The sequence below is a fragment of the Colletes gigas genome, unplaced genomic scaffold (assembly GCF_013123115.1).
Source record: "Colletes gigas isolate AHSC1104 unplaced genomic scaffold, ASM1312311v1 Colletes_gigas_Sc00092, whole genome shotgun sequence".
Lineage (NCBI taxonomy): Eukaryota > Metazoa > Arthropoda > Insecta > Hymenoptera > Colletidae > Colletes > Colletes gigas.
The window spans coordinates 55,853-83,533 of record NW_025106719.1 but is presented as its reverse complement, the minus strand read 5'-3'; the positions used below and the strand labels follow the sequence as shown (position 1 = coordinate 83,533).

At 32.5% G+C, this 27,681-nt stretch overlaps 1 protein-coding gene across 2 annotated transcripts in view; it reads left to right on the top strand.

Moving 5' to 3' along the window:
* The window catches only part of LOC122404017 (gamma-aminobutyric acid receptor subunit beta-like), a 71,378-nt gene that overhangs the window by 6,290 nt on the left and 37,407 nt on the right, over positions 1–27,681 (top strand). Inside the window, exon 2 of one of the 2 annotated variants that reach the window (XM_043407866.1) lies at positions 14,582–14,649. The exons of the other annotated variant lie outside the window; for it this stretch is intronic. Coding sequence (XP_043263801.1) covers positions 14,582–14,649 — 68 coding nt within the window. The remainder of the gene's footprint in view (positions 1–14,581; positions 14,650–27,681) is intronic. 2 annotated transcript variants of the gene reach the window in all.

The window sequence follows — 27,681 nt, the reverse complement described above, 5'->3', positions numbered from 1 at the left end:
TGATCAATGTACTTACAGAATTAATATTATAACTCACAATAATAATAAGTATATGTTTCTTTCTGCTTCCTATTGTAAGATTCTAATAATTATTACCTATACATATTTTTGTAAAAACTATCGTATATTGACTACATTTTCAATTAAAATTCTTAAAATAAAATATTAATTTATGCTCTAAATACCACAAAGAAGTCTACATTATTCGAGAGTTATTAAAACTAGTAGAATCTGCGAGTAATGGTCAGACAGACAATGCAGCATCACATTTCAATTAATCTCATCAATTTTCAATATTTTACCACTTTGAATGACCTTCACTTTATGTTTTTAAATTTGTCTGAATAATTGTTACTAAACTATCAATTAATGTTTATAGCGTTTTGGTAAAAAAAAATCAAGTTAATCTTGAAATATTTTTTATATCGCCACTCAAAGCGAACTTGTTGCAAGTATTGTTTTTTTAGACTTTTAAATGCTATGTATACACAATGGTTTTACCCCATCAAATTTGAAATAGTAAAATTGTTGTTGATATTGTCCTTTGTTAATCGGTGTGGCGAATCGATCCAGTACTCGAATCCACAAAGAGGAATCGGTGGTCGTCAATTCCCGCGATAAAGTCAAATTTCGGCCGGTCCAGTGACGGCAGGGCGGGGCTGGGACGCTTCGATAAAACTTGGATCGATGCTGGGACGCTGCACGGGTTGTCATGGGTTACCGTTAACGGCATCTCTGCTCCGACAACACTCCGCCACAGTTCTTTACCTTCGATTACAATTTCAACATTGATTCTGTCAGCCAACCGTCTCCGCTGTCACCGATCCAGCCACGAGGCAGTTATCGTATTCCCGCATTTCTGCACCGCGATCGTCCGTGAGACAGACGCCGTTGTATTCTCCTCAAAGATCACGGCAGATGTTCCATCTCGTGGAAACGAGTAACTTTTTCCTCGTAATTCATAGGAAAAGTCGAGGACGTCCGATTAATGGTTTCCAAAGGCGCAGCAAGCAAAGAAATGGCTTATCAAAGGCTATCAATTGTATCACATTATCATAGACGAATAAAATAAACCGGAATCCAGAATGAGGCTTTTTATTATATCGGTGATACACAATAAATCAATAGAGACAATATGTCACAATTCTTTCTGACACTCTAATAATATTATAGTTGAAGATTAATAATTACTTCTACAAAAAAATATTTTCATAAATATAGTAAAACGGTTAGTCTAGTATTGACTCTTTTTAAGGGGTCATTCCTCTGTGGAAATTGCGAAATTTAGCAATTTTCATGAAATTTTTTTAAAGCGAATATTATATCTAACGTTGTGATTCTTTTTTGTAGTTTGTTTAACTACGTTTTAGTCATATATTTACATTTTTTATAAGTTTTAAATCATTCTTTTAAACTGTTATTTCGCTTGTAATAAACACATATTTAAAAATCACGTCTCGCTAGCGTAGACGATTAAAGCTCTCTAGATGGTTTAAAACCAAAAAATTGACCAGATTCTTAATTAGTATGTTTATCGTTATCAGCCATGTCAAAATAAATAATTTTTATTTTTAATTGTACAAGGCTTCCATGAAATTCGAACAATTACTGTATGTATACAGATATCAGAAAAACGAAAAATAATAAACAAAATGAAATTCTTTACGCTCAGATTTCTATATAAAAAAAAAACCAGGACATTTGCGAACAATTTAGGACCTCGGGATATTTGACCAAAAAAGAAAACTGTTTCGGGAAAAATAGGACGAATGGAAAATTATGCCATTATGCCATTAACTTACAATGCTACGCCATTTTCATTATCATAAACTATCGAAAAAAGAAAGATCAGGAATTAATTATGTAAGAATAGTGCAAAGATAGTGAACGAAAATATGTTGAACAATCAGGAAAATTAAAAAGTAGCAATACATATAATATTATTTGGAATATAACATAAAATATCTTAGAAAATAAAATGTGCCATACCTGGAGGATGCACTTTAAACAAGGAAACTAAGATAAGTGCTTGAGTTTAATTAACAGGAAGTTCGACAAAAATGAGATAATAAATAAATTTCAAGGCGGATGTGGTTGTTGCTACATCAAATCGTATTGTATGTACACTGTTATTTTGGGATAGGCCACCATTAACACAAACGTATTTGATGTAGTTATTATTACTTTAATAATGCTTTAATACTGCATAGTGTAACTTTTACGGAAATAAAAAAAAGAGCATGATGTTTCACCATCGAGTACTATGAACATTCCAGACGTCGCGAGGGAAGTCCCATTCGGATAAATCTAATAGATGGCGACACTGCATTCCTCAACGTATACAGTACTGAAATTAGTTATGCATATGATCATTCGAATATTTAGCACGTTATCATTTGTATCTCAGTTAATATTAGTATTTGAAAAATTAACTTTGTTGTGGCTTGCTGTATGAAGGGAGTAAGTGAGATAGCAAGAGGAAAGAAAAGGAAAAGAGAGGAGAACATTTCATTCTGGGCCTGCATTAGTGAACTCATCATTAAGGCAACCCTAGCTGGCCCTTCTTTAGACGCCAGGACATTCGATCGTCGGTTGGGGAGCGTATATGTACCTAAAAACATACTGTCGAGTACTTGTGAGAGGAGTATAGAAGAGTTGAGCGTATCCCTCTGCTGGAGAATGCGGGAAGTGTCGTCACAAATGTTTCCTAGCTGTATGATCTTCTTTCACCCCGAATCTTCCGAAGCTGCCCATTTTTCGTATATGAACAACTAAATAATAATAAAACAACTATTTCTTCAAAATTCGTTATCCATTTCTTCATATTGAATTTATCATCGTCACCAGAAAAGTATGACTTCTTCAACGTCTTTAATCGTGAATTTCGATTATTGGGTTCAATCGATGATTACGAAGTTGTCTATTTGTATCTCGAACTACTGGTTGTCGTTTCTCTTCAATGTTGTCTTCATTCGTATTTTTCTAATCTTTCTTCGCTTCATTGATGTTTGCATTACTTTCATCGTCTTCCATCTGTTCTATGTGAAATTTCAATACGACTTTTAATTGTTCTTTATTTCCACCTTTCAGTCATATTATATTCATAGCTTCAACCGCCTCTTTGGTAAGTGGCGTGATTTATTTACCGATGCTGTCAGTAAATCTGCAATTTTTGCGTGCCCAACCCTTCTGCGACTTCTTTTATTCTTGTCGACTACTATTGTCTGACATCTTCGTTATTATAATAACATTTGCAACTTTACGACTACTATTACAAACACTACAACTTTTCTGGCATTCACCTTTGTCGTCCATCCGCTTCGCGATTCACAACATATTCAGCGTGCAATCAACTTTTCGACACGTCGACACAACTTTTCACGTCCGCGAAAATCCAAACTGAAAAAAGACAACGATAAACGGTAAACACAAGCGCTTTATTTATTCCCCGCTACTTCGAACGTCCATTCATTTTCATTCCAAGCCTGATCCTACGCTGGGACAGTTCCAGATCCGACTTCTGACGCTGGCCACGAGCCACGGTGACCCGCGAAGGCATCCACAACTGCGGTTTCTTGCTCTTTTCCTGCGGGAGACAATGCTCTGGAATCCGAGACTCCGAAAAGTGTGCCACCCGCGAGAATTACTCTCTGAAAACAATCCCTATCAATTTCCTGGCTTCGTAGAGACGATCGATTTTCTTGGCATTCCATCTATGCAACTTCCAGAACCGCAGAATGCTTCGAATGCTGATTAGTCCCTAAAAACCATGAGCGTTTTCGAAACGTCTATAATTTCATCGACACGCAGTACATAGAGATGTCAACGATTACCTCATCGATAAATTGAATTCATTTTGAAATACTAACGTGGAGGATACAAGCTGAGTCAATAATACTTTAGATGCCAAACACAAATGTTTGGAAAACTGCCATAGGATCAGAACAATTTATTTGAAAGTATGCAATTTAAGACAAGTAGGTTTATGAATGGGTTCGAAGTATGTAGCATTCTGAATACAAAGTATCATTTTTAGCTCGATGCAAACTGTATAATATTTATCTATGTTTAAGGAGATATTCTTCTTGAAAACACCTTTTTTTAGTGATATGTAAAAATTAAAGTAAAATGCAGTACGTGACCGAGAAACTTGACATTTTGTTCGCACATTCGTTCACGTTTCGAGAAAGTATAAATTTGCATGCAAATGTCTCATGTATTTTTAATGTTGTTAACTGTTGACTGCAGCAGACGACGCACAGTTTCCCATAATGATTGCTACGAGTCAGTTCTACAAGAAAAAATTGAATTGTTCAGAATTTTGTTGATGATCAGTTAATTTTTTCGTTTATATTATTCATTTCTTTCAGGTGAAATATTTGAAAACTAAAATATTAGTTTGCAAATAAATGTAATTTATAACATTAATTACAATATGTACAACAAGGAATTATATTTAGAAGCATATTTACGATTTCATGTATAGAATAAATTCATTCGTTTCTTGCAGGTATCGTTTCAAGTTCTTCGAATTATAAAATGTTTTATATAAAACATATTTCTGTACCGAGACGCTAAATTGTAAACCAAAAGATTTACTTAAATATACTATTCAAAATATCAGGAAATTATAAAAAGAAATCTTGGCATTTTTAAATTTTTTTTGAAAAAAACAATCGTTTCAATAGTTGATATTAATCACAACGAGAACAAGATATTATACAGGGTGTTCGGCTACCTTTTCAGAAAAAATTTCATGGGTGATTCTAGAGGCCAAAATAAGACGAAAATCAAGTATACTAATTTATTAATTGAGGCATCATTAGAAAGTTATTAACGTTTAAAGTTCCGCCTGTAGAACTATAATCTCGACGCGCGATACGTCGTGACAGGTTGGTCCCAGTGGTTCTTATTCAGAAATCTGTAAGGCTGTCGATACGTCAGTATGCTTCTTATTTGCAAAATATAATGTTTAGATCATAAATTCACAATACTATGAAAAGAGCAATAACATCATTACTTGTACTTCTAAAAGAATGAAACGAAATTGACATTTCGGAAAGTCGCATTGGCATTAATTCTACAATTCCACTTTCTAGAAAAAAAATTCAGTGCGGGCGGAACTTTAAAAGCTAATAACTTTTTAACGAAGCCTCCATCAACAAATTAATATTCTTGATTTTCGTCTTATTTTGGCCTCTAGAATCTCCCATTAAAATTTTTCCCAGGGGTGGCCGAACACCCTGTATATGTTACTATCTGCCATTCTTCGTGATGTTTTCAAACGTCTCGTTCCGACGGTCAATTTGAAAATTATTGAAATCGATGAAATGCTCTTTATTCCAAATAATTATCAAAAATTCCAAATCTGCCTTAATTTTTTCAAGTCAGATTATAAAACTTTCTTATTGGATATTGAGTTCCATGTATACTGCACCTTCAAAAATTTACACAATCGGATTAATACTTGTTTGAAATTCAAAACATGGTATATTGTAGAACACGTTATTATTTTCAAATATTACTTAAATTACTTAAATGCACATAATTTGGTCATCTGACAACTTTATCTTGACTACCTAGTTGACAATAGGAATTACCGTAGTTATAGCCGTAGCGATAAAGCCATTAAGCCAGCGCATACTTAGTTAATTTTAAAGGGTAATTGGACCCAGCTACCTGCCCTTTGGGACCGCTGACGACTACCCCCGTACAAACCTTCAGTGGGTGGGATTTATAGTTAAGGGAGGACTGGCCCACGAGGGATGGGCAAATTTCTGATTTGCGAATAGAATCACTTCCTATTTTTGAATTCGGTATTTAATCACGGAACAGAACCGGACGAGGACAGGTACAAGAACATAGATTACAAGAGTATACAATACAAGAACATAGAGTTACAATAGAACAATTACAAGAGTTACAAGAACATAGATTACAACAGTTACAAGAATTACAAGAACATAAGTTACAAGAGAATAGAGTACAAGAATACAGAGTGAAAAAGAGTAAGAGAATGCAAGTTTGAACGGACTAGATATTCCAGAACTTTAAAATCATTTATATATAATTGTTACATTTCCTGTTAACACGTGTATCGTTATATCTTTATTAATAAATCAATGTGTTTGTAAATATAAATTATAATTATCTATTTATCTAAAAATTTTAATGGACAATTCTAGAGGCCAAAATAGAACGAAAATCAAGAATACCAATTTGTTGATTGAGGCTTCGTTACAATGTCATTAACGTTTAAAGTTCCGCCTGTAGAATGGCAATCCGCGAACAACTGCGTACGCGTGATAATGGTTCTCACTCACAAAACTGTAAGGCTGTCGTCATGTCAGTCAGTAGAGTTTATTATGCTGAGTGAGAACCACTATCACCTGCACGCAGCTGTTGGCAGATTGCCTATCTACAGGCGGAACTTTAAACGTTAATAATTTTTTAACGAAGCTTCAATCAATAAATTGTTATCCTTGATTTTCGTTCTATTTTTGGCCTCTAGAATCTCACATTAAAATTTTTTCCAGAGGTGGCCGAACACCCTGCATAAATCAGCTCCACGAACTTTATGGGAACAACAATACTCGTGTATAAATCCCAAGAGAACTTTCAGTGCTCGTGTTACTTTTAACGCGACATACATGTGTTAGTATCGGCCGTTCTCCGTGATCGTTTCAAACGTCTCGTTCCGATGCTCAATTCGAATTGCCGATATCTACGGCTCAGTAACGCCGCGAAGAGCTGAGACCGTAGATTTACCAGGTCCGTGAAAGCACGTATGTAGTCTTAACATTTAAAATTTAGATGGCTCTCGGACATTACCGGGGGTATCCTACATCCAGTGGATAAACAGAGCTCCATGGTTCCTTCGACTAACGGCCCTTCATTCGATATTCTTCGGAGCACCGAAGGATTTCCAACGCGCGTTTTCTCCCACGGCCGCGGTCTACATAAAAATGCCGAAATACGTGCCAGGGAAACTCAATGCGCGTTTCCATCGTCTTAAGCGGTGCCATGCCGCGTACGTATGTACATACACACTCACGAGCAAACAATTCGATTGATGACGACGCGTAATTCAATATAGTTCAAGGACTCAGTGCAACGATGTTCGTGAACCTTCGAGTGTACGTAAAACAACGGATCGATAGACGGTATAAAGATTCATTAGCTTCGAGAATCTCGGGAGAGAATATTTGCAATAATTCAAGAAGGTATCTATTCAAATCGTTCGACTCGGATCAATTTTTCCAAAATAATAATTACTGTGGGTGGAAAAAGTATTCGTACAGTGACCGATTACGACTAAAATGCTGAATAATAATTTTTATTACTCTTGATTGAAGCATGTTCATTTTTCTTAATATTTATATAAACAATATAAATATTTCTTTTGTTATATTGTTATTCTACAGATTTTGAAGAATACATGTAACATGTTTAATAAACATACGAATTCGAAGTACGAATACTTTTTACACCCACAGTATAACGTTTGTCACGCTAAATTAAAAGGTTGGATGAACGATTTTTAACCTCCTTTATTTCACGGCGCACCTACATCATTCGCTTTTCACTCGCAAGAAAAGTATATATTTTTGTTTGATTAAAAAAAAAATAATAATTTTATACCATTTCTACTAAGAATTAGCAGCAAAAGAACCACTATATGTTCAATGATTTGTGAAAAGAAATTTGTCCTCATTTTTTGAAATGTCCTTTTCTATTTCCAATATCTTGTAATAAAGAAGTAGCATTTACAAAATTATTTAAAAATTTGAAACAATAATTGGTTATTATTTTTTTTTATTTTCTATACATTTAGTTTTAAAGAAATATTTAAGGTCATCGTCGTTTTAATACTTCTTGCATGCAAGGTCGAATCAAAAAAAGGTATTACATCGTTTTCCAAGGTTTCAAGCCACGGTCTATTCTTGTTCTTGATATTGTTCAATGCAGAGAAGGTGGTTTCAAATAAATATGAAGTGCTAGAATTAGTTTGTTTTTGTTATATTACAAAATTCGTTTTATATTACAAGAAAAGAAGTCTTGAAATATAATAGTACATTAAGAAAGTATACAGATTTAGTCAGAACTAGAGCATTCTTAATATGTGGAGGTAAATTAAATAAATAAATGAACAACCAGAACTTTGAAAGACAGGAATAATATAATCGAATTTATAGGAACAGTAGAAGAAACGAAGTGACGAATTTAAAACACATTGAATGAGAAAGGATAGTCAGGAAGAAAAACATCGTGTTAGGTACATAGAAATCTTGTAGAAGAAAATCACGTTGCTTTTTAAATTTATGACGTTAACACTCAAATGTAAATTAAGAAATTACAAATTTTAATTATTAGTATCAATAAAGGCTTAACAATTTCAACCATATCGTTTAATGTCTAATTATTTATTGATTTTCATCATTACTGTCGTTAAAAAATGCTGCTGACCTAACTTTATTCCTTTTAATGAACTGGGAGTCTAAAATGTAAATGATACGTATTACCTTCCGTAGAGTAGCGTATTTTTTGAGTATTTGTCATAATTATAGGAAAGTATTATAGGAAAGTAAAATTCTTAGAAACAACGATATATTAAAATTCCTTATCAATTATTCTGAGACTTATTTGTCAGTATATTTGTTTCTACAATGTTTAACGTAATTTAGTAAGTGACATGATAAAAAAAAGTTTTGTGAATTCGTGATCCTTAATAGGTACTTTCTTCTTAATTCAAAGATACCCACATATTTCGTAATATTATTTTCTAATTACGTTTGCAGGATGAGTCGTCTAATTTGACTATTTTACGCTACTCTTAGACTGTTCGTCATATGAAAACATGTTTGAAACAAAAATCGTGTGTTACCAATGAGGACAATAGTAAAGTAATCCAGTAAGATAGTTACGTAAAAGACAGTCACTGCGACTCTTTAGACCCATACTTTATTTATTACAACATTTATGTAACTAAATTTCTAACGTGTAATAATAATGAATACTCGTTTCACTCATTCGTTAGAAGATACGATGAAAAATAATAATTCACAAAGTGCAGACGGAATACCAAAAACAATAACATCATACAAAATAGAGGAAAAGAATGAAAGAAAATAATTGATACTATCATCTTAAGATTTTTTGAAAGGAACTAATATTTCACTTTGCAATTGATAAAAGCATCGTACACTGAGTAAACAAGCATTAGAATAAATGGTGTAAAAAATCAATAATTACTAAGATATTCATAAAATAATTTTTAATATAAATGATGCTAAATTGTAGAGTGAAATGATGTTCCATTCAAAAAAAAAGTCAAGGTGATTTTGGTATCTCGATAAAAAACCAAGATAAGAAAAATGTAATTATTCTAGTATACATCCCTTTTTATTGGGAACATTTTTTCTATACACCAAACAGTTTATAAATGATTTTGGATGAATATAGGTAACTTACCCTATATAGTAGGATATTAGTTTCCCGTGGACAGTGTTTTAGACACTAATTTCCTGTCAATGTATACAAAATGAAAATGTTTACAATCGAGGTAGGCTAAATCAACTTTTTCTTCGTCAGATTTATTTGAATTGTTAGTTGTCCTTTTTCCGAGTTTCTATTTTTACTATTATGATAAATACTTACTTTAGTGGTTTTTCCTTAAAACTGTTTATATTTTTCAGTTTTCTTTTTTCACAAAAAGCTGCATCTGATTTTTATAAAAAAATATTTCTTAAAAAAAAAAATAAACAGATACACTACAAAATAAACAGAAAAAATAAACAAAGACACTAAAGTAAATATTTACCACTATTATTTTTTCTCGTATATTTTGTTTATTTAAAGCATGTTCTCGGGTCCGATTCGTCACCAGAGGCACGCCATACCAACGCATTTCAATTAACTCAATACCACGTCCGTTCACTGCGTTTTGCAACGCGTTCGCGGAACCGTCATTATGAAATATGTGTCCCATATGGGACATTCGCTGGCTATATGGGTTTAAAAACATCCCAGAAATGGAAATGAAGATATATCGTTGGAACGGTGGACGATACCGCTGGCAGTGGCGTTGTTTACGAGTCAACTTTATCGCGGAAAACGTCGGCTCTTGCTCTTTCTCTCTGTTACCCAGTCATCTTGTTCTCATACTTTACTTCATTCTTCAACTCCTCCAACATCGGACCATTCCATCCTTTTTTTTTAATAAACTTTTAATGGTAATGCCGGCCACGAGACTATCGAGCGTCGAAATAGTCACCAATTCGCCGATAAAACTGGAACGGTTTCTATTTCGATGCACGGTGCATTACTAATTATTAATTATAAACAAAGGTGTTGTATCTAACAAAGAATAGAAGTAACAAGAATAGTTAGAAATAACAAAGAATAGTTTAACATTTGTATTGAACAAAGAATAGAAGTATAGAACTACTGAGTGAGTCTCTTCTACCGCGTGTATCTTTTAAGTTCGACTACTTATTTTACAGGTATTTTTGCTAATATGATTTAGCAGAGAAATTTTTTGAACTAAAATTAGTCACTATATTACAACGAAGAATCATGAAACTTACGATAATACTACTTTCAGCAGAACAGTGAATGCCCGATATATAAATGAATACAATTGACGAATAGTAAAAGTAAACAGTAGATTGTCATAAACTTAGTCAACTTATCGTTAGTATCAATTTATCGTATCATGTAAAACGGCATTATTATTATCGTTGTATTTGTTTAATAAACATATTAGTTTGATAGCCTTACTCTAATTTTGAATATATAATTTGATCGAAATAAAGTAATTTTCTATGTTAACGTTTCTATAGTCGTGCCCATATTTTTGAACGTATATTGGACATCTTTAAATATGTTTTTACAGAATGACGGAAATTTTTGAAAAATGGTGATTAAACTAAAAGGATACATCCTGTATATAGAGTGAACCACATAACTTCGTTCTTTTTATTTTTATTATTAGCAGACGACTCTCATTGTTGAGTATTCAATATGATAACATTAGATTTTTGAAACGTCTTTGTTTTTCTAACTTTATCAGTCTACTTTTCATTTGTTTTTTTCAACCTTTAAGTGAGCTTGATTTCGTTTATATTGATGAAACAAAACGTTTTGAAAATATACTTGTAGTTTTTGAAATATCAGGATCAATGTCTAATTCTTATACGTTTTCCCTTAATGTATAATCCTAGAATGAACAATATGGAAGCTTTTCCATAAATAAAATGTATGTAATAAAATATACAAGGTGAACAACATACCTTGTTCACTCCTATTTCGGTTATTAGCAAATCGATCAAAATGTTATTGTTTGCGCCACTTTCTTTTTATTTTTCAAGGTCACTTTTATTTATTTATGAATAATCCCAAAATTTACGAGTTGTTACAATATGATTTTAAAGCGATTTTGAGATATATATTCTGATATATACATATTCTGGCGATATAAATTTGATAAAAAAGGTCATTTGAAGTTCACGTTCCTTCAGTTCGTTGATTTCGCTTCAATGCCTGCTATATGATAAACAACAAGAATCACATGGTAGTACATAAAAGAAAAGGTGACTTTAAAAGTGACTTAGAAAAAGAGGACGCATAAAAAATTTAATGTTATAACCTTGATAGACCTTTTGATCTACGCCATCAATGACAAAAATATTTTGATCAACCTACCAGTACCAAAAATTATAAGTGAATAAATTACACGGTTTATCCTTCAGTAATAATGTTCGTGAATATTATAAACGAGGAATTGATTGATTGTTTTATTATGATTAATTAAACAAGTCATTGAGCGCCATTTTTGGGGATATATTGATCGATAAATCACCGATAAACATATCTGGGCTATTTTTCCTGCAAACATGCAAAAGTATTACGCTAAACAGATCTCCTGAGATTGTTGACACCATTTTTATTTTTATCATAGAATTAGACTTTGGGTAATCTTTGATAATATTACCATTGACTTTAAATGTAATATGCGTTAACACCATTGCTCTTTACATTGAGAGTACATAGTGAAATTATCAACTTCTACAACATGTATGTATGTACAAAAGTATATTTTTCGGAATTAGTGAAAAATATACAGTTTGGCACTTGCTAGATATATTTATTTTGTATATTAGTATATTTAATACCAACGTTTTCACTACTACAGTTGTCCCTTGAATAACGCAGTTTTCAGCAAAGTGGATTTGGTTTTATACTGTTAAGGGCATAAAATATAAACTTTAGGAGAAACTATACGTTGTAGTTTGTTTTTACATGGAATGAGGAGCTAAGGGAGGGATACAAAATTCTACTCAAATTTTCAATTACACGGCTAGTTGGATAATTCAAATTAGTATGCATATTGGGTGATCCACTGAGATCTGCCACCTTATTACTTGAAAATCATTTCTTCTACAGAAGAATATTTCTAACAAAAGTCCAAAAGTATGAAATGATGTATACGTTGGTATGATTATTTTTGTTCTATATTGCTTTTTTATCGAGATTTGGTCACTTTGAATTTTTTAATCATAACGTGAAAAATTTGATTCTACTACTGGAATATATAAAATTAAGGAAAAAACTATAAGGCAATATGGATCTAGAATCCAATACTTGCCGAGGTATTAAGTAACTTACATGTATGTTCAATAAGAGAACAATAGAATGTAAACGATAAACACACGATTTCAATGCCAATGAAAGTTTATTGTAATTGATTTATCCCTTGTAACATTTTTATTAATGTAGTATGTACACAATAGATGTACACGCGTCTGTTGATCAGAATGGACAATATTTTGAGCATCTTCTATATTGAACATAAGTTAATCAATATCTCGATAAGTATTGAATTTTGCACGCATATTGTTTATATTTTTTTACTTTGTTTTACATATTCTTTTTAGTATTAGAGACAAATTTTACACATTATGATTAAAAAATTCAAAGTGACTTTCAAATCTCGATAAAAAAGCAATATAGAAAAAAACCAATCATATCAGCATATACATCACTTTATACCCTATGACTTTGTTTCAAACATTTGTTACAAAAAAAAAATTTTCAAGCAATTTAGGTGATAGATCCTGATGTACCACTTCATAGTATCCAGCCTTCTTTAAGGTTTCAAAACCTTATGTATGAAATTTGGTAGAAGTTCTGAAGATTGGAATCTTATAAGTAGACTGCGAATGTTTATGCATTTATGTAAAATTCTCAAAAAGCTATAGAATGCACTTAATATGCAAAAATATAAGAAATACTTAAAGTAAGATACGAATTATTATATTTAGGGGTTGAAGAAATACTTAAAGTAAGATACGAATTATTATATTTAGGGGTTGAGACAACCCTCTATGAAGCTCCCATTTCATTAATTCCATAAATAAAAATATGAATTTGCATAAAGATCCTCAGTCTACTTATAAGGAATCTTCTTTTTAGAGAGACATCAATGAATTGACCTTACATTACCACTTAATTATGTTTAACGACCTTGAGAAACAACTCATTGATGCATCTTTTAGAAAACCATACCTTTTAAAATACCTTCAGGACCTTTTACCAAATCGTACTCATAATATAATGAAAATATAAATATGCTTCCAAGATCACTTTGCAAACTTCAAAAGCCCAGATCACAAATCTGCTAGTTGGACTCATCAGTGAGGCTTTTATCTGATAGACCAGATCCCAAACACGATTAACAATTTGACCAACTTCTTAGTTTAATGATCTTGACTCATATTTTACTAGTACCAAATAGATCTTCGCGTTTAGTGGCGAATATTTAAACTGATTTTGCAATTATTCATTGTAAAGGACAGAAAAATTTGGATTTAATGTTTGTTTCCATAAATGAACATCATTTTTCTCTTTGTTTTTTTCTCCTAGGAATTGTGTTTGAATGATTCATCATTTAAATATGATTCATCACAAAACACCAAATGATTATATTCTTAGTATTGATGATTACTGATTATATTTTACATTATAATATTACATTTATAATTATTTTTCTTATGTTACAACGTGTTCTACAATTAGGACAATGTTATCTAGAAATATTTCCTAATATCAAGACTTGTAGAACTTACAGTAACAAACAATAATAGTGTAAGCTTCCACAATACATCTAGCGGTGAATATTTGGACTCGAACGAAACCGAGACTCGATTCTGCCGTGCGACGATCAATGTTTCAGCACTGCCGCGAAGAATCGTTGTAGTTGCGAAACGATACGTATAACCAAGCACACGTAACAAAAAAAGAACCATAACCGGTGGTCCTCTAATTGAGAGCAATTATCACTTTCAGCGATCCATCCGGCGTAGCGATACGATTAAAAAAAGAAAAACCCTAACATTATACACTCACAGTAAATTCACAAAAAACGAAAAAAAAAATTAAAAAAAATAAATGTATTTAGAGAGTAATGCGAATGTTAATGATAATTCGATGATCAATGAACAAAAAAGCCATAGTCACCCCATCGTGTAACATGTCCGCGGCCGGAAACGGCCGACTCAGTCTGACTAACCTTCGATTTCAGGTCCTCCTGTCGAGGTGGGCGTCACCATGTACGTCTTGAGTATCAGCTCGCTATCCGAAGTGAAAATGGTACTACCTCTAGGTCTTATTCAGTCATTACGCTGAAAATCGATTACTGATCATTCCAATCGTTTGACTAAATACATCCCCCCACCCGTTTACCTGAGCAACCACTTCTTAGTGCCCGTGTATTTGAAAGAACGATTACCGTCGATCGTTACGATCACAATCTAATGTACATACGACACAATGCACAAACACGCACACATACACGCAACAGAGAAATATATATGTAAGAGAGACTCGAAAACGTATACAAACAATATAACAGATACACGCGAGCACACTTATTCTCAATGCATGCACGCGCACAGGAACGCACAGAGTTCCCACAGTCTCGATGTTTCTTTGTGTTCCATTTCGCTGGTACGATATTCGCGAGAAATTGAAGACCCGTTACTTTTCCAATATTTTTCTTTTCTGCCTGCGAAACCACCCGGAAACGATGTTTAGCCTCGGGATCTCGAACCCTCCTCAGAAACGTCACGAAATGTCTCAGCCCTCGAAGGAGACTCTCGACCGACGCGTCCACGCGGAAGTCCAATAATTAATTCTGTTTGTGGGGAACTATGGCACACCAAACGTATCCCTAACTCCCTCTTCCCAAGTTTCTAGTTGTCGTGCGGATGAAATGCTAGATAGTATTATTAAAATAAATCACCGATCAACAGAGTGTTTATTAAATACGTCTAATTGCATTTTAATACCTTTGTATGCATAACCTTTAAATAAAATATACAAAATATTGTATTTGTTGAGGTGTTGACAAAACATTGACTCACATCAAAGATACCTATCATTTGTATGTACAATATATTTATTGTGTTATGTGACAGTCATTCTGGAAACACCATAAGAGTTCTTATTTTGAGTATCTTGCAAATTTTGCGTTGTATGACAAATACCACGTGGTATAAATAAAGTGTTACAAACTGTATTTCTCAGAAACCAGTAAAGATGTCAACTTTTTTTTTCACTAAATGATCCAAGATGGACTATTCTTTTCATGAATAACAAATTTTTTTTGAGGTGACTTAGAAGGAATAAGGCAAGTTCTTATTTAGATAGTTTTTATCAAACTGAGTAACAATTACATAAATTATTTTGTTTGTATTGTGTACAGTTATAGAAGCGAAAAATTAAAATTAATTCTGCAATTATGTTTAGGGACAAGTATTTTGCATTTCTGTGTGCTTGGTAATGCCTAAACTATCTATAATAAAAAATATTATTCAATGTGATAAGAACTATTCAAATAAAAAAAACCAATACCATTTTCCATTTAAAACAAATCTAAGGTTGCTCAAAATGAATTTGTTGCATATAGAAAGATAAGTCGCCCCTGGTTCAGTTAATTATAAACAAATGAAATTGATTTCTTCATTCGTTTCTTATAACACTTTATTTGTACAACACGACGTAGAAAAGTTGCGTAGGTTCCGTACGATTATTGGCTGAGGTATGATTTCTTTTTTAGATACAAAGGTTTCAGAGATTTGAAGATCAATTTTTATTGTTTAAATAGAATTTTTTATTTTCACTGCCGCAACTTGATCGAGTATCGAATTTAGAGCAAAAAGAAACATTAATGAACCTATTGTCCCTAAACAAAATAGTTAAAGGAATATTGATTTCGTTTTTGGAAAATCTGTCTCGCATACAGATCAAAGAGGTAATCTTTATATTTTATAAAGATTTAGTTAGAAAAGATTTCTATCGAACAGCAGTGTTTACGTATAAATGCTATTAGGTTTAGGATCACTGAAGATTAATACAAGTTAACTTACAACAAATTTTGGTACTCAATCGAGTTATGATGTACAGAATTGTACATTCTATTTAAAAAATCGAAATCGACCTTCACATGTCCAACACATCTCTACTAATTTTAAAGAAAAAGATTTTATATGTCGTCCAAAGATCTTCTTCCTTCATCATTCTAAACTGTGTAACTGTTGTACGTAACAATTTCTTACACAACGTATAATTTACGAATTATTCAAGGTGAGCATGTTAAGTGTCACATTTTGGGTATTTAATTAATTACAGACTAACCTAACCTAAGTACAATTAAGTATGAAATATCAATGTTCTACCAAAAGCTACACAGCATTTAAAGTTTATAAAAGAATATGAATCCAATGAATAATTTAATGAACAAAGTATCTTTTAACCCATTCGTGTCAAGTGCTGTGATATAAGAATACTATTCCTCAATTTAAAGTTACAAATAATTTATCAACAAAATAGACAAAGTCTTCTTTATTAAATACATATAATTACATTTTGAAAATTAATTACAGAATAAGTAATCAATAATTTGCTCATTTTATTTAAATTATATATACGTAAATTTATTACACCCAATGAACACGTAAGAATACGCAGAATGTACAGGGTCTCCACAAAAGTTGAGACCAAACTTATATAACGTGTTTCTGAGGTCAAATAAATAAAAAAAACATTTCATATAAACTTATGTCGGAGAATGCTTTATTGAAAAGATATAAGCTTTTAAAGATATTTATGACTTATTATGGCAGTTATAAGAAATGTTCGAAAATTCCTGCCTCTGCAAAAATGCAGCCTCAATTTGTCGATTATCGGACTCTTTCAAATATTCCAACTGAATTGGGAATGATAGTAAATGCATTTTGAACTGCCACAATAAATCATAAATACCTTTCCAATAAAGCAAATGTGGTCATAAGTTTATATGAATTTTTTTTCATCTATTTGTCCTCAGTAATCCGTAATATAAACTTTCTTTCAACCTTTCTGGACACTCTGTATGGTATATAATTTATTATAAACTCCAATATTGCAAAGCTTCTGGCAATGGTTTGTTTTTCTCTAAAAAATACTTATCGTGAATCGATTCTATGTTTCAGAATTCAATATGAACATAAAATAGTATGTATTTAATAAAAATTCCTTAATCATTGTATTGTTAAATTATTGAAACTTTTAAATACCTCTGATCTGTTGACAGAATAATGTCGCTGTATCAAAAACACTTGTCATGTACAAGTTACGTATGTTAACATTCATTTTTAAAACTATATGATATACATATGTATGTATACATATACATACACAAGTTGAACCACATAACTTAATCAGCTTGATTTATTACTCGTGCTCTGTTAAAAATGATTTTTGTCTAGTATAACATAGTTTAGGAAGAGCTTTAAAATGAGTATACTAAATTTTTTACTCATAGTTTTTTTTCGAAGTTTTCAAGGACACCTATAGAGTTTTATAAAGAAACACATTTTTTTGGTTACATTTATCGTTCTTTAGATATTAAGACAAGCTGTATAACAAATACAGATTTTTCTATTTAAACAAAAAAAAAAACGTTATGCAGAATTTTTAGCTGTAAGAATTTCACACGTTATGTCGCATGTTATCAAGAAGAAATAGAAAATAACAATTAACAAAAAATTTAGCATACTCTTATTAAAGCTCTTTCTAAACCATGTTATACTAGACAAAATCATTTTTACCGGACCATTAGTAACAGAAAAAATTAAATAAATCAAATTACACGGTTCACCTTGCAATATAGATAATAATGTGTTCAACGAACTGATAAACTTCTATAAACTCTCAATGTCTCGAAGCTGTTAACATTGTTATTTTACAGCAATTCATGCATCGTACTTGGGTTACGTCTTGAAAGCTTTTAGAACCATGACTGTTTTTTTTAATAAACCTTAGATTCCATACGGGTCCATTGGTATACACATGTGTAATATCAAAAATTAAATGTACAGTTTTTCCGTCTTCATACATTATATTATTAAATGGTTTGAATAAACTAAAGATTTAAGTATTCATCAACTCATACCTATTAAAAAATATCCTTCTAGACTAATATTATTTATAATATAATAATCAAACATTTTGAAAGCCCTTATATTTGTTATCTGTTAAAAAATTTGATATATTGCATGAAGGTATGCAACTATTTTGTGGTAATTTGGAAATCATAATATACAGGGTGTCCAAAAAGATTGGGATGAAACTTATACTACGTGTTACTGAATACATAAAAAAAGTTAATATAAACTTATGTCCGAAAATGCTTTATTGGAAAGATATAAACTTTTAAAAATATCTATGATTTATTATGGTAGTTATAAGAAATGTTCGATCACAAATGTATTCAAAATACATTTATTGTTATTTCTAATACAGATGGAATATTTGAAAAAGTTCGACAATTACTAATTCGACGAATGAAATCCTGCATTCTTATAGAGGAAGGAATTTTCAAACATTTCTTATAATTGCCACAATAAATCATAAATATTTTTCTAAGCTTGTATCTTTTCAATAAAGTATTTTCAAACATAAGTTTATATGAACTTTTGCTATGTGTTTGACCTGAGTAATACGTAGTATAAGTTTGGTCCCAATCTTTTTGGACACCCTGTATCTATGATTATTTGTTCATGGACAATACCACGAAAAGTGATCTACATCTTGAATATGATGGGATCACTACAAGCTGGCCTTTTATTATTTTCACTCTATTAAGAGACACAGCAGAATTATAGTGATTAGATCTTAATGTATCGAGTGTTAGATTGAATTCTCTATAGAGACTTACAACTATCATGGGAAGGACACAAACTATCCGACTTCGATTTTAACGTGCTTTTACATAATGATAGTAGAACGATCCCTTTTGGTATATGCAAAATATTAGATGTAGATATTCAATACTTTTTAAGATATAAATAATTGAAGTGGGACAATTATAAGTTCTATATGTATGTATAAACCTATCTATTCACAGAACGTCTCGTGAAATATAATATTAATTCAGTTTGTAAATTTTTGTGTACATATGTTATGAAATAGATTGAATTGTTTGTAAGTGTCACTTACAAATTCACTGTAGTATATGAGCATTATTCGAGTCTGGTGAAGGCAATTCTCCTAATTGCTATAGTATTGCAACATCAATAAACTTCTTCTTAGTATACATTTTCTTGCACTATAAAAATGCACTAAAATTCATGAACTCAATTAATATTAATTTTTATGAGACATTTTGTAAGTAGATGGGGTTATACTAACTTATAATTGTCCCACTTCAATTATTTATCTCTTAAAAAATATTGAGTATCTACACCTAATATTTTACATACAGCAATGATCACTCTAATATCATTCTGCAAAAGCACATTAAAGTCGAAGTCAGACAGTTTGTGTCCTTGCAAGAGCTCTTTACACAAGATTAGCCAAAACTTGTTGTATATCTGAGAACATATGATTCTTTGTGTAAAAATGAATCAATTATATGAAATAAAATGTTTCATTCAAAGTGGTAGTTTTCAAGAAAATGAATTTCGAACATTCGTCGGGTATGTAATTGATGGAGTACGACTCGAGTAACGCGTCTGATCATTACGTACTATAGCAATGCTTGGATAAGTGAACAGTAGTCACCCCTACTGCTGAGAGGGGATTCCTGTTGACACACTCAGAAGCTCAATGTCGAGTGGGATGTGTAGTCTAACTTGATCTGGGCTTTATTATCGGTGAGACAATATATACATAGTACACAATGCAAAGAGGAAACTTTTTTATTTTTGTTTTTTTTTTAACGAAACTTTTACCAGTGTGTTTGTGAAAGTTTTCCGATTAAAATAAGCCCAAACACGATGTAATTTGGTGTTTAACCTACTTTTAATAGAGTATAAGATCGTGTTAAATACGATTAAATGTACACTCATTAAATAACACAAATATGATCCAAATTATATCATGTTTGGTCTTATTTTAATTAGAAAAATTTATAAATGTATTAGTAAAGGTCCCATTAGCAAAAAATATGAAATAAGTTTCACATTGCGTTATTCTTATTTATCATTTCTTTGCTGTCCTTTTCTACGGTCGGCAGAATACAAAGCCGAACAATGTAGCTCGGCTTTTGTGTGTTTCTGGGAACTGAAAATTAATCATGCTTTCTCGCAGTTATCCAAGTTTTGCTGTATTTCTACTTGCTTTTGAATTTTTAAACATTGCCGTTGACGCGGTATTATTCATTTTGGTTGATTATAAAATTAGTGAATAACAGATAATACCATACCACAATTAATGTTTACAAACATCAACACAGATAGAAATAATGACTAATAATTGGATACAATCATCGAGTCGTACTTAAACACAAACGGTTCGACGAAATTTCCAAATCGAATTTTTCGAAAAAAATCTCTTATAGAAAAATTGTATCTCACACTTTCAATCTATGTTTCCATGAACTTTTATCTCCCTTATATGTTGAAAATTATGACCTGGATAAAAGGTAGATTTCAGTTCGTGTCCTTCCCTTGTATGTCATCATAGAGTAACACGAAACGTTTCAACCGCGCGACAACTAGAAGCCGCGAAGGAAAAGGGTAGTTTTAGCGACTTTCCTTCGCACGAACAGAATCCATGTTCAGAGTAGAATCTTTCGGATTGCTTCTCTGATCTTGTAAGTTGCCCGATTGCGCAACAATATCTCGGGGATCGATTGGTTCACAGCACGCGTCAGATGATCGATTAATTGCCGTCCGACCGCAGGAAATTCGCAGGATTAATCGGACTTTGTCGCGGAGGGGAAAGGAAAACTTGTTCGAGGGCTGTCCGGATGGATCGAGCTGCTCGTCGGTCGTTCGTACGTGTCGAGAACCGATTGGCGCTTCGTCGATGAAATTAGTTCGGTTGCCGTGCTCAGAACCGCATCGCCTCGGGCCGTGTGCTCCTTTGATCTGCTCTTCGTTTCACGAGGACGCCTGGGATCGCGACAATCGCGTAACACGATTACGATCGGACCGTCGCTTTTCGAACACTTCTTCGGCACAGCTCCAATTTCTTGGCACGGTGCATTGGAACACAGATCGGTGCTCTTAAATCGAAGAAATTTCAATCAACCGAAACCACGCGCGATCGTTCGTTACCACGGCGGACCGTTATATCGAATTTTTCTTCCGCGTGTAAACCAACGACCTATTTAATATGGAAATTTCATTATACGGGGTGAGTACGCCTTTGAAATATCACTGTTGCTTCCGGTGACACGAGAAAACGTTCGTGATGGAGGATAGAAGCATTCAGAAGTGACCATTTCTTATACTAGTTCGAGAAGTTACATTTTTAAGTGATATTGCATTTATATTGTGGGGTCCATCGCCTCCCGTACTTGCCACCAGAGGGGCCGTTCTTCTCGCAAAGGATCGACCAACCTTCCATTTGTATACCGGGTGTTTAGCTACCCCTGAGAAAAATTTTAATGGGAGATTCTAGAGGCCAAAATAAGACGAAAATCAAAAATACCAATTTGTTAATTGGAACTTCGTTAAAAAGTTATTAACGTTTAAAGTTCCGGCTGTAAAACGGCACCCTGCGAACAGCTGCGTACGCGTGATAGTGGTTCTCACTCACAAAACTGTGAGGTTGTCGATAGGTCAGTAAGCAGAATTTCTCATGCTGAGTGAGAACCATTATCGCATGCACGCAGTTGTTCGCAGATTGCCGTACTACAGGCGGAAATTTAAACGCTAATAACTTTTTAATGAAGCTTCAATCAACAAATTGGTATTCTTGATTTTCGTCTTATTTTCGCCTCTAGATTATCCGATTAAAATTTTTCCCAAGGGTAGCTGAACTCCCGGTCCTCGACTGACTACCCAATATCCAGCAGTCTAAGGCAGGGTCTGCTAGGGTGCCTTACTGACGAGTCCACTAGCAGACTTGAAACGAATCGCTCCCCTCTCCTTTCCTTTTCCATCTCTCATCAACGGGACCCCACAGTACTGTTTGTTCGCGAGAAGAAAGCTAACGAGTGTTTACATCCTCGCTTTAATTTACAGTCTACTAGCGTTGCTATCGTCGGAGATTGTCCGCTGTTGATCTTCGTCACTGTCCTCGGCCAGTAGCGACAATGGTACGACGATACAGAAATCTAGTAGGCTATAAACTAGAGTGGGGATGTAAACACTCTCGTTAGTCTTTTAGCAGACAGCTAGTACATCCGGAAGAACCAAGAAACAAAAGTTATTTCATCGATATGCATAGTGACAAGATAGGTGGGAAAGTTATGATGAACGTGTCTGAAACTGAAAATATTTCACCGTGTACAATTCAGGTAACTCGTGTTTGACATTGTCTTCTTCATGCAACGATTTGTTACCGAAATAATAATTCAGGAAATTTACCATCTGTGAAAGATCTATCGAAACGAGCAAATTACTGTATGTGGTCACTTTCCTTATCTAGAAGTTCGAGTCTCGAGCTCGAACATGTACACATTCTTAAAATAAAATCGCTATCTGTTACATTACTGTAACAGATTTCAGTCATTATCTGTGCATTACTGTACTTGATCGCTGCCAATTTTTAATATCTTTCGAAGGAAACCAAAAAGTTATTGAATATCGTATACAGCTTAGTAGTATCAATTATACTAGCTCAATTTGTAATTCAAAATTATCGAAGTACAAATATGATCATAACTCGAAAATAAGATCAAATAAATCGAATGTTTATACAAATTCATTTCGTATTTGTGCATCCAATTTATAGCTGAAGTTATATTTCGCTAAGAAGTAGAACAAAATAATGAAAGAAAAGGTCGAATGAAATTGTAATGTCTATTTCTTTACGACTTTATTTTTTCCATACGTTTAACGATGTACATAAAAAATATAAGTGCATTTTTTTCTATCGCATATTCATTTTTACTCAGATCGACAATTCGGAACATTCTGTGTATAAAGTATTAGGGTATAATGTTGTAAAAAATTAATATTTTATGAGAAATTTTTACTAAGACGTACATATGTTTGATTAAGTGCGTTCAAAGGTCGCGTTAAGTACTTTACACATTGTTTCTTTTTATTCTTGTGAAATATTAATCATTTTTTACACTGAACTATAATATACTTTTATACGTAAAATATTCTGCAGAGTCAATCTGCGTAAAAATAACTATTTTGTTAAAGAAAAAAATGCATTTGCACTTTTTATATGTATCGTTGCATTTAGGAAAATATCAAGTCATTGAAAAATAGACATTAGCATAGCATTCAACTTTTCCCTCTGCAGTTTCTCTCCATCTATTATCAAATTCAAAATATAACCTCATAATAATAATATAAAATATTATTATGTTCTGAAAGTGCTACTTTCCTTTTACGTTATCAGCCATCGTACATTTTACAAGATCTCAAATTTGTACTTCTTGCATAAATGGATAAAGTTGAAACGTATGTATTCCATAACAATGTTACTTCCCGGAAAAGTAACTAAAACAGTCATTCTCCGCCATAAACGCGGGTGCCTTCTTGGCGGTTGGTACTCTCCTACTGCAAAAGTTTTATGATTCCTCTTTTTTGCTAGACTTTCTGCAAACTTTTTGTATAATTTCCTGAATAATTATTTTAGAAACAGTTTGTCGTATACAAAAAATAAATATGATTTATATTAATTAAATGAATTGTACTGGAAATAATATTTCAATATTAAGACGTGTTTATTATAACTTTTTTATCGCGTATCGATTAAATGACTTTTGTTTTCTAATTCCTTGGATTATATAGATAAATGTCACGTAAAAATTGCTCTGCTCGACAATTAAAAAAATGGTCGTTTACGAATATTGTCTTTTACTTTGAAAGTGCAAATATAACGATAAAACACAGCCTTGTTTGACATTACAAAATGATTAATGAATTTCAAATAGAACGAGTTACTTTTAGTTGCACGGGATTATAACTTATAATCAGATGAAATCCATCTAGATAATGTCCTATAGATTACGGCAATAATATTCATGCAAAATCATGATCCAGCGTACAAAATGTGTACAATAACTTTGGAAGAACTTGTTCCTATTACGATAAATGAATGTGCTTCGCCTTCCAATTGATAGAACACGTTTAATTTAATCACTTTAACCTACTTATAAACAGTTTCAAAGAAACATCACATGGTCACACGGGAGTTGTACAGTACATTTAATCCCCTGTTACCTTGTTTTCTAATCGAGTTGTAAACGTCACCTTAAATCTATTAAATACAACGTTTATCATTTTCTTTTAAAATATTAAGTAGTATCGAATGCTAAGTGGAAATATATTAGATTGTACGAGGTAAGAAGAAAAGAAATAATAACACTGTTCTACAAATTCAATTTTTTTTTCGGTTTTTCAATACCCACTAGGTGATTCTTGTAGAGCTTTGTACCCTAAACACGAATCTGAAAATGGAATTGCTGTATCACCCTCAGTTTTCGAAAAACACGAGTTTTTGTGAAAACGTACAATTTTGGGCAAAAGCGAGGTATTACGCGAAAATTAAAAACATCAGACAGTTCCAATTAATCTTAAAAGATAGAGGAGAGATTCCTGAATATGCTAACATCGATAGTTATAATATTTTGTACTTTTGAACGGTTGTAAATGATCGCCAAAGTTTGAAAAAGTGTCGAAGTACATACTTTATACACAATACTTTTGCATATTTACGAAAAGTTGTTTACCTGACACGAAATCTATACACAGGATCTGATTCTGCAGACATTTCTAAAGAAGAAACTGTCCAACAGAAGTGTAAAAGCTGTTCTCAATTGTCACAGGTCGAGAAAATGTGTACATATTTGCAACGCGTGCACGGCGTTTTACCGCCACGCGGCCATCGCTTGCTTATCTCGGCGCGGCAGTGCCGCAGCTACCTAGAAGCGAAACTGGTATACATAATGGTGCAATAGGATATGCACTCTGTATATAGTATGTTTGATTTTTTTTTGTAACTTTTATTGCTTAATATATTTGTATACTCTAGGATACTAATCACTGAATTATATTTTCAAAATCCATGTAAACTTGTCAATGGAATCACTCGAACATGTACGCTTTTCTAAGAAAGATCTGGAGTAAATCCTTGCTATTCACACTTCGCTCTTAGGAATATTATTCCTATTCTGTGAGGCAACCCAACAATAAAATGTTGTTTATTTTTTTACGGCTTTATATTTAAAAAACCATTCATATATATACAATGAACATCGAAATTGTTTAGAAATGGAAATGATCGAGAAATGTTTTGTACAAATCCACAAACAGATTAAAAAATAAAAAATGATAAACATATACAGGAATTAGGAGCCTAATATATTATCGGTGTCGCATCCATTATGCGTAGCTACGGCACTGCCGCGCCGAGATAAGCGAGCGATGGCCACGTGGCGGTAAAACGTCGTGCACGCGTTGCAAATACACATTTTCTCGACCTGTGGCAATTGAGAACAGCTTTTACACTTCTGTTGGACAGTTTCTTCTTCAGAAATGTCTGCAGAATCAGATCCTGTGTATAGATTTCGTGTCAGGTAAAGAACTTTTCGTAAATATGTAAAAGTATTGTGTATAAAGTATGTACTTCGACACTTTTTCAAACTTTGGCGATCATTTACAACCGTTCAAAAGTACAAAATATTATAACTATCGATGTTAGTATATTCAGGAATCTCTCCTCTATCTTTTAAGATTAATTGGAACTCTCTGATGTTTTTAATTTTCGCGTAATACCTTGCTTTTGCCCAAAATTATACGTTTTCACAAAAACTCGTGTTTTTCGAAAACTGAGGGTGATACAGCAATTCCATTTTCAGATTCGTGTTTAGGGTACAAAGCTCTACAAGAATCACCTAGTGGGTATTGAAAAACAAAATTCGTGTTGAACAGTGTAATCTGTTCTTGAAATAATTTCTTATGTATATGATGCTTTATATGGTTAACTCGTTCTCCGAAATAAATATTATACATATCATATATATGTGTATATATACAGGGTGTTCACGTTATTACTAGCTAGCAATTTTTTCGAAAACTATTGTGCGTAGAAGAAAATGAAAGAGGAAAAAGTTTTATGGCTTTTTATGATCAATAGGACTGTGTACATCAATTTTACATATTTACATTATTTTGAGAGAAATGAAGGTAATTTTTCATTTTTTAAAAGGAATGACATATAATACATGAATGAACTTGTCTTGACACATACTTTCATATGACATAAAAAAATATATGGCATTCCATTTAAAAAATGAAAGCCCACCTTCGTTTCTGTCCTATTGATCATAAAAAAACTATTAAACTTTTTCCACTGTCATTTTTTCCTAAGTAATAGCGTGAACACCCTGTATATTGTAGACTATTTCCTTCGAGGGAATTTAAAAAATGAAGTTTATCGCGTGCCAGTAACAACTGTTGAAGTCATGCGTGAATGTATCATTATATTTTCTAATGCTAATAATTTTAGAAGCATTGAAACGCGTATCACTCTCATTAACCTATTATTACGGATAATGAACGTTTCAAGCATCATTTGCATCAAAAAGTATTTAAAAAATATATCAATAATTATTGACTTTTCACCTCGTACTCTAATACTTTTTTACTCGGCATTCGACAATCTTTTGAATTCTTTACGACTTTCGTTTGAAACATTTTTTCATACAATATACAGTTTACGAGTCAGTTAAAGTGGTTACCCTAGGCAACACGCCCTGTATTTCTGTTTTATTCTATCCAAAATGTAATTAAACAGAGAAACGTTTTGTTCGAAATTATATGGATCACGATTTGATAATGTATCGGATAGATGCAAAGTGCGATACTGTAATCGCACAACCCAAATGTATAGCAGAGTAGTACAAGATTATAACATATAAGATTTGAATGAAAACGAAGTATAAAGAAATAGAAACAACGAGCGATCCATTTATACTTACAGTGAAACTAATATTGATGAGATCTTTTGAGGTGTATTAAATTGGTACGAAAGTGATTTATCATGAATAAAATTCAAAAGCCATCCAATGGACAGTTTCATACTCATTAAATTTATCTTTTCATCAGCTAGAATTCTGTGATAACGAAGGTATATCGTTCTGTTTTATAAAATATCAATGATTGTAATGTTAAGAATTGCATTGTTTGTCGTATTATTTAAATTCGTCTAAAAATAAATTTTTAAATA